This window comes from Phocoena phocoena, chromosome 8, assembly GCF_963924675.1.
Source record: "Phocoena phocoena chromosome 8, mPhoPho1.1, whole genome shotgun sequence".
In the NCBI taxonomy this organism is placed as follows: Eukaryota; Metazoa; Chordata; class Mammalia; order Artiodactyla; family Phocoenidae; genus Phocoena; species Phocoena phocoena.
This window is the reverse complement of record NC_089226.1, coordinates 71,799,812-71,812,185: the sequence shown is the minus strand read 5'-3', so window position 1 is coordinate 71,812,185 and position 12,374 is coordinate 71,799,812. Positions and strand designations below refer to the sequence as shown.

The window sequence follows — 12,374 nt, the reverse complement described above, 5'->3', positions numbered from 1 at the left end:
GGAAGAGCCAGATTGAGATAGGCTTGAAAAGGGCACAGAAGCTGTTTGACTGTGTCTGTCCCAGGGAAACAGGGCAGACTCATCCGAGCAGACCAGAGGCAAGGGAATGGCAGAGGTGAATCTTTCCTCTAGACCTGAGGTGTCTCTCCAAGGCATGGAGGGTCTGAGAGCAGAAGGGATTCCAGGGAGGTGGGAAGGGGGCCCAGGAGTAGCCAGGCCTGGCGTCCACTCACCACAGGGTGGCAGGTCTCAAACACCTCGCTGAGCAGGATGCTGCACTCCTTTTTGGCAAAGGGTTCTCGGAGAGGATTCAGGACACATGTGTCTCGGGGGTCGAGGGTGTCTGGGCACTGAGGGGGCAAAGGCAGCGCTGTTGATCTCCCTACCCCTCAAATGCCTGTTGCCTGATGTGGTGGAGACTCTTAGAGTGGCTCCCTTGATCCCGGCCTCCTGTGTTCACATCCTTGTATAATCCCCTGCCCTTGAATGTGGGAGGGACCAAACTGACAAGTCGACAAAAGACAGCAAAGGTGACACATGGATGGGGTTATGTGCCAGTGACTGCATTGTCATGTTATATAAGAGTGCAGAGCCCATCTGGCTGGAGTCTCTCCCTTGCTGGCTGTGAATGGCACGTGGCAGGAATAGTGGGTGGTCTCTAGGAGCTGAGGGTCGTCCTGGGCCAACAGCTCACAAAAAACCTAAAGCTCTCAGTTCTATGACTACAAGGAATGGCTGTCAACACCACATGAGTGGTCAGAGAAGCAGATCCCTCTCCAGTCGAACCTTCAGATGAGAGCCCAGCCCTGGCTGACACCTTGGCTGCAGCCTGTGATACTGTATGCAGAGAACCGAATCAAGCTGTGCCCTGACTCCTGACCCACAGAAACCGTGAGATAATACATGTGTGTGGTTGGATACTGCTAAGTCCGCAGTTATGGTGTTACACAGCCATAGAAAACGAATACAGATTTCCCTGATGTCTGCTGAACCTCCTCCCCCGGCCTACATTGTCACTAGAGCCCCTCAGGGTATGCCTAAGCGGATTATTGAGAGAGAAATGACAGTGAAGGGTGAGAGGAGGGAAGCAATAAAGGTGAGTCACCCACTCAGCTTCTCTAAAATGGAATGGGTTAGAGCATACTTTTCTGAGGCTGTGAGAACAGCCTTGCCCCACCTCAGGATTACATTTAGCTCCAGGCCATGACTAACTGCTCCCCTGACACCAGTCTACATAGGCTTATCTCCACCTACTCCCCAACAGAGAACTAGGAACCTAAGATCACTCGGTCCAGGAAAGGAAAATATCTAACACTCATATCACCACTCTCTAATGCAGCACCCATGGCAGACATAACTAATCACTCACAGTTCTTCCAGCTGAGCCTGACACAAGTGTTGGTATTTCTCAACATAGCTGCCCAGGCAGCCTCATCTGACTGATCAGATTTGTCACATGAAGTGAAATCTATCCATTATCCCTCTCCCAGCCCCTTCACTTCACAGAGGACCACAGAGAAGATGGGACTTACTCAAGGTCACCCAGCAAGTCACTGGATGATCTAACACAAGAACCCCAAATAATAAAACAAACAAAATAAAATAACTTTTTAAGTAAAAGAATAAGACAAGAACCCAGATCTCCTGCTGTCAGCTCAGTGATTTTTCCTCCCATCGCTCACAGCTTGGCAGCCTCAGACATCTCCCAAACCTCAGAGACATCCCCTATCATTTCTGCCTCTGCTAATATTGTCCTCCCTCTCTCTGATACATTCCTCCATCCAAATATGGTCTGTCTTTTAAGTACCACACTAGTGCCACCACCTTCAGGAAGCCTTCTCTAATTGCCCCAACCTATGCCGGTCTCTCTTGGTCTCTCCTGTGTGCCAGACCTATCGCCAGGCACCAGGGGCACAGAGATGGGTAAGATGGTAATGCTTCAACAAGACTCATCTTCCCTACTAGGTGGTTATCTCTCCTAGGACAGAGACTTTGTCTCCTTCTCAGCCTCAGCCCTCCTACCAGGGCTTGGTCTGGGGTCTGATGTGTGAGATGGGATGGTGCATGTCCTCAGGCCACAGGACAGAGTCCAGGGCTGAGGATGCTGGGTCAGAAGCTGAGAGAGAGGTTGCAGGAGCAGCCTTGCACCAATGTCCCTCTCCCCTGACCTGTGGCCAGTTTCTCTCAGTGTGACCAGGGTCCATTTGGGTGAGAGGAGTGAGCCAGCTTGGAGAGGTTTTACCTCAACTGTAGCCCAACTGCCACCAAACTCCTGGGGGTTAGTTAACTCTAACTTCTCTGGGGTCCTCATCTCATTGATGGTCTTTAAGTCAAAGTTCCCACAGAGTCCTGCCAGCTGGCCCTGAAAGAAGAGAGAATGGTCAGTTTCAGGCATTCCGAGGGTGAGCCACAGGCAGAGGGGTCGCCCTGAGCCTAGGAGTCTGTCGTGGGCCCAGAAGCAACTACTGGGGTCACAGTGTGCAGAGAGAGAAGAGTCAGAGGAGAAGGGGCCCAGAGTCGGGTGGGGCAGATAGGACAGCAGGCATGAGGCTCCTGGCTCTTTGGTGAGGGTACAGCTCATGCAAGGACACCCAGTGGGCTGGCTTGGCTCTAGGAAGGAGCACAGGGCCCGTGAGGGTCACTGATCACATGACTACCTGCCACTGTGGCCCCGCCTGAATGTGCACCGTGGTTCTCTGGTCCCATAAGAGGGTGATGTGTTCCCGTGGGAAATGTACCAGCGTGAAAAACCCTGCTCGCCACGTGTGGACCTCCTGCTTCTCATCCAGGAAGCTCTCCGGACTCTAGGGGGACAGAGGTGGCCATTCCTGAGGCCAGAGTGTCCCCCAACACCTGGGTCAGCTGGGCCTGGCTACAAGTCACTGCCCGGCCCCAGGAGTTCACCAATTCCTCTGCCTCCCTCATGCCCTGACATTGACCTCTGGGCTCCTGGCCGTGGCCAAGGAATTCAGTCTGGGCTGCGGACTCAGTGGCTCCAAGAGAAAGTGCTGTGGTAAGGAAACCAGTCCTTAGCCCTCTTCTGCCCTCTATTAACCAGCAAATTGTCCATACAACCTTCACCTGCACCAGGCCTTACGGGATTTCCTGAGTCGTCATCGAAGATGATGAGTGAGTTCCCAACGTTGATGGAAATAAATTTCCTGCAGATGATGCCAGAGCTGTAGCAGTTTACGTTTTCTACAATCACAGAGAAGCTGAAATCTGATGTGCTCTGAGGAGAAATAAGTTAGTGCAATAAACCGGGGAGAGAAGAGATTCTGATGGGAGGCATGGGGTAGGGGGACACAGACTCTGAAATAGTTTTCAACCCACTTCTACTTCATATGAGCTGTGACTCTGGGCAACTTACTTCAGTTCTCTGAAGTTCAGTTTTGTTTTGGGTGCCTGGTACAGTGTTTAGCATGTAGGGATTCTCCAAAAAGTGTCTGATGAGTGAATGAATGAATATATAATAGGGATGACTGGTGTTGACAGGGGTGTAGGGGAAGGGGCACCGTCTTACACACACTGATGATGGTAATGTAAGCCTTTTTGGAGGGCAATTTGCAGGCACTGGACAACAGTTCTAAATGTATAACTTTTATAGCAATTCTACTTCGAAGCATCTAGAGACACATCCACACAAGTATTCACTGAGCATTTAAATATTGACAACAACCGAAATGTCCATCAATGGCGAATTACAAAACAAACTGGAGTACACCTTTTCTGTGGAATTCTACAAAAAGAAGAAGAAAAATTTACTGACTATATGAGATAATGTCCAAAATACACTATTAAGTGATAAAACCAAATTGCTGGATTCTATTCATAGAAATTAAACAAAACGTGTGTGTGTCTGTCTGTCTGTCTGTCTTATGGAAAATGATCTTGCAGGATTCACACCTAGCTGTTATGAGTGCTTATTCAGCAGGGAGTAGGAACAGAAGAGATGTGAAGAGGAATATTTGTTTTTAATATATGCTTCTATATTGTTTTAAATGTTAGTGAAGAGCATGCAAAACCTTTGAAATTTAAAAAATAAAACAAGGTCTACAATCTTTGTCTTGTGGAGTTATTGAAATTATGTGAAAGACGCCAGCACAGTGCCTGCCCCATAGATAGGACTTATTCCACAGAAGGTTTGTCATTATTATTATTATTATTACTGTTACTTTTACTATCATATAATGAGATGGACAGGCCCTTAGCAAAACCAAGGTCCCTGAATGTGTCTGAGGCACTCTCCCACCCACTCTGTTGGTACCCTTTTCTCCTTCTGGAGGGGATCCTGCCTGCACACCAACTCTCCAGTCAGATTTCTTGGTTCCAACCTGACCCCAATTCTGTCCCTGACTAGTTGTGTGGTCTCAGGTGAGATACCAACTTCCCTAAGCCCAAGTTACTCCAGCTATAACATGGGCTCAATAAACTCTGTCTTGCTGTAAGAGCTAATTGAAATAATGCTTTAAAATGGCTTGGTAGACCACCAGGGGTATAATAAAAGCCCAGAAAGCATTTGCTTTTACTATTACAGACAGAAAAACCACTGGCACCCAAGGGGGCAAGGTTATAATGGTGACTGGCAGGAGGACAGGCAGACTGGTGGGCTCTGTCCAGCCCCAATCTTGCGTCTCTAAATTGCCACACACCAGGGCTCAGATCCTCCCACCACCTAATTATGTACCAGCTGCTCTGGGTCCCTGTAGAGCCAGCTGGTACACACCCAGGCACTAACCTTGACCAGGTGCACTTTGCATGCTCCCACGAAGTCAAATGGGAGCCCATCAAACGTGCGGTAATGCCGGTCGCCATAGGCGGTGCAGGTGGAGGCACAGGGGTGGAGGGCGCACTGGAACGAGCCGTGCTGGCACACACTGAAACACACATGCCCAGACCCCTGACAGGGCATGCCCTGCCCCCACCCTGAATGTCCAAGATGGAGCCACTGCCCATCGAGCGCCCACTGTGTGCCCATTGAGCGCCCACTGTATGCCCCTGGGCCAGAGGTCAACAAACATCATTGACCTCCAACAGATGCCCAAAGGGTGGCAGGGTGCGTCCCCGTTTTATGTAGGACACACTGGGGCTCAGAGAGGTTAAGCCAACAAATAACAGAGCCAAGACTGAATCCAGATCTATTTGACTCCAACGTCCACACTCTCTTTACCACTCCAATCGTTCATTCATTCACTCGTTCATTCAACAAGTCATAAGCATCTACCATATCCCAGGCATTATTCTAGGAGTTTCAGATACATCAGTGAACAAAACAGCAAAAACCCTCTGCCCTTGTGAAGCTTATATTCTAGAGGAGGAAGCTACACACTAAATAAGTAAGCATGAGTAGGTAGTAGAGTGGGTAAGGTGATGAGTGCTGTGGGGGGGAAGAAGCAAGATAAAGGGGATTGGGGGGGCTTCCCTGGTGGAGCAGTGGTTGAGAGTCCGCCTGCCAATACAGGGGACACAGGTTCGTGCCCCGGTCCGGGAAGATCCCACATGCCGCGGAGTGGCCGGGCCTGTGAGCCATGGCCTCTGAGCCTGCGCGTCCGGAGCCTGTGCTCCACAACGGGAGAGGCCACAACAGTGAGAGGCCCACGTACCACAAAAGAAAAAAAGAGAGGCAGGAGGAAAAATCAAGAGGGTGGGGAATCCCAGAGTCACATGAAGAAAGGTATGACGGTAGAGAATGATAACAAATGACTGACTGTGTCAAATGCTGCTAATAGGTCTAGGAAGATGTGGACCAAGTGATAAACACTGGATATAACACCATGGAGATTATCGGTGACCTTGGTAGGGATAGTTTTTGTGGAATGGAAGGGAGAATGGGAGAAGAGGAATTGAAAGCAGCAAATATAGACAACTGTTTTGAGAAGTTCTGCAATAAAAAGGGAGCAGTGAGATGGAGCACACACTCATTAATGCGAGATGAATCCCGAAGTCTAGGAGACCTTCCTCAGCCTACAAGAGATGTAGGGCTCAGGGGAGCTGAGTGGCTGGAAAGGGCTCATACAGAACACACCCATCTCCGAAACACCAGACCAGGAATCAATACACCAAGCCTGACCTGAAGTTACTTTACACAGGGTCTTGTGCCCAGCCCAACCCCTTGGACAGTCACTGGAATGTGATGTGGGGCTAAGAAGGAATAGGTTCCAATGGGTGGGGACCCCCACTGGTATGAGCTGGCCAGACCTCTTTGAGGGGTCCTCGTCCTGTTTCCTTCCCCTCTTCACCCTAGCCCCACTAGTCTAGCTGATGTGCTTTGGCCATTTTCCAGAGAGTTGTAGGAGCCAGGGCTCAGGGGGTCCCTGATGTGTCCCCTGACGCCCTGGGGCAGTGGCAGGGCCACCTTGATCCTGCAGACACATCAGGGCTAGAGCAGCACTTGGATTCTCAGAGCCCTGGAAAGCCCAGGTCGGGCCCTCTGCAGGGGCGCAAGGGCACAGGGGGAATGTCAGGGAGGCTCCCATGCCTCTGTGTGCCAGGAACACAGAGGACATCTGGCAAAGGAGCCACAACAGAGGCCGCCCAGCCTGGAAGGCATGGGTTGAAAGGCCTCATTAGCTGTTTGGGTAGTTATAAGGCCTTTGCAGGGGGTGGGGGGGGTCATTGGGGAACCTCAAGATTTAGGTGGTTACAAGGTGGGAGAGATGCTGAGCTCTCCCAGAAGCAGAGGACAGGTGGAGAGTGGGAAAACAAGTTAATTAAAAAAAGAATCACCATAGACACCTCCAGGAACCAAGCCTTTGGAAAGTGAATTAACATGAGTTAGGTACAGCAGCAGTGGAAGCCTGGGAGGATATTTAGGAGGTTGAGTCTCTACCCACTTCCATTCCCTGCTGCTTGGCCCAGGGCCGGCTCTACAGAACTGGCCCCAAGCCCGTTTTCAAAGAATTCAATCCAGGTACACACACTCTCACGTATGTATACTTATATTAACAGATATACAGTGTGCAAATATATTCACATATAAACTTACTCGCACATATAAGCACGTACATATTCATAGGAAATCACAAATGCACATTTTACATATTGTTCACTTACATGTAAATACAAATATGCACACCCAGTGCGTGCACATATTCACACACTTTGCACATACATGTCCCCACATACTAAATGGATGGAGATGCACACAAATGTATATAAATATAGCTGTATACATACACAAATTCATAACTGTATGTATTCACTAACATATTCAGGATTATGAATGCCCAGCTCTTCATATATATGCATGTGCATATACATTCACATATGCAGTCTATGCGGTTTGGACACATGCCCACACTTGCACATCCATATACATATGCAAACACATCGTCATGATTACAAATACACATCTACACACACTCATATACATGTTTGATCAAACTCACATTCGTGTAAATACTCACAAAAACACTCCCCAAAATTCTATGTGTACACTTGTATATATACACAAACCCCTACGTAGCACAGAAACACACAACATGAATATGAACATGGTTGAGGGGGGATGCTAGATTGTACTCATGATCATGCGTCCCATATCCATCCTCACCCCCAGCAAAAAGCAGAGCCTGGATGGGGCCCTCACTTACCAGGAGTGGCAGGGAGACATGACCTGGTCCCCAGGGAAGTACTCCTTCCCCTTCCAAGTGCATGGGCACTCCTCTGGCAGGAAACAGGCATCCCCGTGTCTGAGCAGGCTAAAAGGACACAGCAAGCAGGTGGTCAGGAGAGCACCCTTCCCATCTCTGTCACCTGTGGAGGACCCTGTATCCACACAGATGCCCCGGAGTGGCTCTCAGCATTTACCCTGGAAGAGAGTGGCCACGTACCCACCAGCATCCTGCTGCTGCCCAGTGGGGTTCAGAGGTACCTCGGTAACTGGAAAAACCAGAGACGGACTTGGCCCAGCTCAGAAGTCTCTGCCATACATCAGGAAGCAAGGCTCATCTCTACCAGCCACATGCTGCCCCCCACCCGCGCCAGGCTGGATGCCAGTTGTCCCATAGGCACTAGATGTATACTAATGAACAGACCATGGACATGGGCATTGACCCTTCCTACCCAGGTGGCTCACAGAGTAACTAGTAGATTGCACTGAAAAGAAATGTTAAGGGGAATTTTTCAGGAAGATGGAAACTCAGATTCACATGGAATGAAGAGCTCCAAAAGTAGAAAATATGTTGGTAAATATTTTTAATTATTTTTAATTTCTTTAAGAGATAACTGAGCATTTAGAACAAGATTAACGTCAATGAATTGTGGGGTTTATAACACGCGTAGAAGTAAAATGTATGACAATAATAGTACAAATGACAAGAAGGAAGTAAATGAAAGCAGACTGTTACAAGTATTCTACCTAAAGTGGTGAAACATTAATTCATGGTAGACTGTGATAAATGAAAGATACATATTGTAATCTCTAGAGAACCACAAAAATAAAAAATACCAGGATATATACTTGAAATGCAATAAAGGAGAAAAAAATAGAATACTAAAAAATACTGAACCCAAAAGAAGAAAGAAAAAAAGAAAAAACAAAGAAAGGACAAACAAATAACAAGATGGTAGTATTAAACTCAGTCCAATTACATTAAAGGCAAATGCATAAACCCTCTAATTACAAGGGAGAAACCGCAACACTAGTGAAAAAAGCAAGACCCAACTATATTCTGTTTACAAAAGCCACAGTTGAAATATAAAGGCACAGATAAGCTAAAAGTAAAATGATGGGGAAAGATATCATGCAAACACTAGTCACAAGACAGAGTGGCTATATTAACATTAGACAAAGTAGACTTCAAGATAAGTAGTACTAACAGCAATAACGAGGGCTATTTCATAATAACAAAAGAGTCAATTTATCAAGAGAACATAAGAATCCTAAATGGGCATGCACCAAGTATGAGAGCTTCAAAAACAGAAGCAAAAACTCATAGAACTAAAAGGAGAAAGGAGACAAAAGCACAATTATAGTTGGAGATTTCAACGTTCTTCTCCATTACTGATAGACTAGGTGAAAAATCATCATAGATGTGCCTATAAATTTGACAACTTAGATGGAACGAAAGACAAAAACACCAAATATCTATAAATAAATTCAATGACAAATGTGCAAAACCTTAGGTGAAAACTATGAAACACTGCTGAGAGAAATTAAAGAAGGCCCAGTAAATGGAGCAATAATGACATGTTTGCAGATCGGAGGACTCACTAGTATGAAGATGTCAGTTCTCCCAAAGTGACCTATAGATTCAGCACAATCCCAATCAGAATCCCAGAGGCTGTTTTGTAGAAATTGACAAGCTGGTCCTAAATTTACATTGGAATTCAAAGACCTAGAAGTGCCAAAAAAAACTTTGAAAAGGAACAAAGTCCGAACACTATCAATTTCTGATTTCAGGACTTACTATAAACCTTCAAAAATCAAGACAGTGTGATATTGGCCTAAAGATAGACAAATAGATCAATGGAACAGAATAAAGAGTCCTAGGAATAAAGACACAGAGGTAGAGAATGGACTTGAGGACACAGAGGGAGGAAGGGTAAGCTGGGGCGAAGTGAGAGAGTGGCATGGACATATATACACGACCAAATGTAAAATAGCTAGTGGGAAACAGCACAGGAAGGTCAGCTCGGTGCTTCGTGACCACCTAGAGGGGTGGGATAGGGAGGGTGGGAGGGAGACACAAGAGGGAGGAGATATAGGAATATATGTATATGTATAACTGATTCACTTTGTTATAAAGCAGAAACTAACAAACCATTGTAAAGCAATTATACTCCAATAAAGATGTTAAAAGAAAAAATAGAGTCCTGAAATAGACCGACATTTATATAGTCAATTGATTTTTTTTTTAAGGTGCCAAAACAATTCAATAGGGAAAGTAAAGTCTTTTTTTAAATGCGGCTAGAACCACTGGATATCCATCAGAAAAAATAAAATGAAACAACTCCATTTTACAGCATATACAAAATACAATAATTTTAGATAGATTATAGATCCAAATGTAAAAGCAAAATTTATAAAGCTCCTAGAGGAAAACATAGAGGAATATCTTTGGAACTGTGTCAAAGATTTCTTAGGACACAGAGAGCACTAATCATAAAGAAAAAAGTGATAAGGTAAACATCACCAATATTTTAACCTTCTGCTCATCAGAAGTTTTTAGACATATTAAGACACTGTAAGTAAATGGATAGGCAAACCACAGACTGGGAGAAAATATTTGCAATACAGATGTCTGACAAGGGACTTGCATCCAGAATCTGTAACTTCTGCAACTCAATTTTTTTTTACAAGCAAAGTTATTTACTTATTCATTTAGGCTGCACCAGGTCTTAGTTGTGGCACGTGGGATCTTTAGTTGCAGCATGTGGACTTCTTAGTTGCGGCATACATGCGGGATCTAGTTCCCCAACCAGGGATCAAACCTGGGCCCCCTGCATTGGAAGTGTGGAGTCTTAACCACTGGACCTCCAGGGAAGTCCCTACAACTCAATTTTTTAAAAAATCAGCTAAATAAAAAGTAGGCAAAAGACTCGAATGGACACTTTACAAAGGAAGATATACAAATGGCCAAACAACACATGAAAAAGTACTCATCATTAGTCATTAGGGAAATACAAATTAAAAACATAATGCTATTCGGCTATGTTCTCACTAAAATAACAAAAATGAGAAAGACTGAAAACATCAAGTGTTAGTGAGGATGTGGTGCAGGCAGAACTCTCGCGCAATGAGAAGGTGAAGTCATACAAATGTTTTAGAAAGTAATCTGGCAATTTCTTACGTAGTTAAACATACATCTACCCTAGGACTCACTTCCATGCTGAAGTGTTCATCCAAGAGGAAGCAGCCTTATTTAAAATAGCCCAAACTGTAAATAACCCAAATGTGCATCAACATTTGAGTGGATAAATTAACTACTGTATGTTCATACAATGGAATACTACTGAGCAATAAAAAGAAACAAACTACTGGAAAATGCAACAACATGGATCAACCTCAAAGACATATGCTAAGGAGAAGAAGCCAGACATCAAAGGGTAGATACTGCATGGTTCTACTTTCATGAAGTTCTAGAACAGGCAGAGATTATCTATGCCAAAATAAAGAACTATGGTGGAGGGATGGGGGAGGCACTAACTAGGAAAAAGCATAGGGCTCGAAGGAATTTTTTGAGGGGAAAGAAGTGTTCTCTGTCTTGATGGAGGTGTGGGTTACAAGAGGGTATAAATTTATCAAAGCTTAGCAAACTGTATACTTATAATCTGTGTGTTTTACTGTATATAAATTATGCCTCACTTTTAAAAAATTAAAAGGAAATAGAGTGAGACACAAAACATTGATTGGAAGCTCCATATTTAAGGGGGGGGCATCATTTTTGTTGTGGAACTCCCAAAATGTCAGTTTCTAGAGTTTTTTTTCTCTTGGCCCAGCCAATTTGCAGGAGAAGAATCATCTTTCATTTCTGGCCTGGGAGGCAAAAACTTTGATGCCACCATCCTGGGAACCAAGCTAGGGAAGAAGGCTGGGTCCCAGCAGGCTTTCAGTCAATCTCCCTATTTTCACTCTACATCTCATCCTTTCCTGTGTCCCTGAGATCAAAGCCTCTGACTTGACATTTCTAGAAACTCTTACCACCTTTCTCTGCTGGATGGGGTTAGGGAATCCAGGAGTTTAACTGCTCCTTACCCAGACTTGCACCTCATCCTCCTGTCTTGCTCCCACCACCCCTCTTTCTGAGATGCCTGGAGCTTCCTGTTCCTCAAGCCGTCAACACCATGTAGGCTGTTTCTCCTTGGCCTTCCTTCTCTACAAGCATCAGCTGTCATCCTCTGCTCTGCAAGGTCAGTTTCTACATAGCCACCCTCGTTCCTTCTTCAAAAACTATTGACCCATCTCATGCCACTGTCATCCCATCCCTGCTCCCTTTGTCCCTGGTGATTTATACTTTTTTTTACTCCATTACCAACATTTCATCGCGATAGTCAGAGGAAGCAGGAAAATAATAAAAAAGCATGTGCTTAATCCACAGTGCTCTACCTGAAGCCGCTTAACCTTTCTAAGCCTCCGGTTTTTCATGTGTGAAACGGGGATAATGATGCCTTCTTCCCAAGATCATTACGAGAATTTAATTATAGACCTGGGCACACTGCCTAGCACTTAGTAGATACACAATAAATATTGGTTTCTTACCCTTCCTTTCTCCATAATTGCATGAGACACCAGTGATGGGCTGGCTCACCGCCTTCCATCTTCACCCCCAGGCCCTTCCCTGGCCCCCACCATCCACCCGGGGAGGGGACCTTTCCTGCCACCTACCATCCACTGCTCCCTCCTGGCCTTTTGCAGACCTGCCTGCATCCCT

At 45.7% G+C, this 12,374-nt stretch overlaps 1 protein-coding gene across 1 annotated transcript in view; it reads right to left on the bottom strand.

Annotated features, from left to right (window-relative positions):
• OTOG (otogelin) overlaps positions 1 to 12,374 on the bottom strand; it is an 84,962-nt gene that overhangs the window by 37,598 nt on the left and 34,990 nt on the right. The window contains exons 24-29 of the mRNA XM_065882112.1: positions 7,593 to 7,700; positions 4,739 to 4,877; positions 3,098 to 3,232; positions 2,658 to 2,804; positions 2,243 to 2,362; positions 234 to 350 (exon numbers count right to left, since the gene is read on the bottom strand). Of these exons, the coding sequence (XP_065738184.1) occupies positions 234 to 350; positions 2,243 to 2,362; positions 2,658 to 2,804; positions 3,098 to 3,232; positions 4,739 to 4,877; positions 7,593 to 7,700 (766 nt within the window). The remainder of the gene's footprint in view (positions 1 to 233; positions 351 to 2,242; positions 2,363 to 2,657; positions 2,805 to 3,097; positions 3,233 to 4,738; positions 4,878 to 7,592; positions 7,701 to 12,374) is intronic.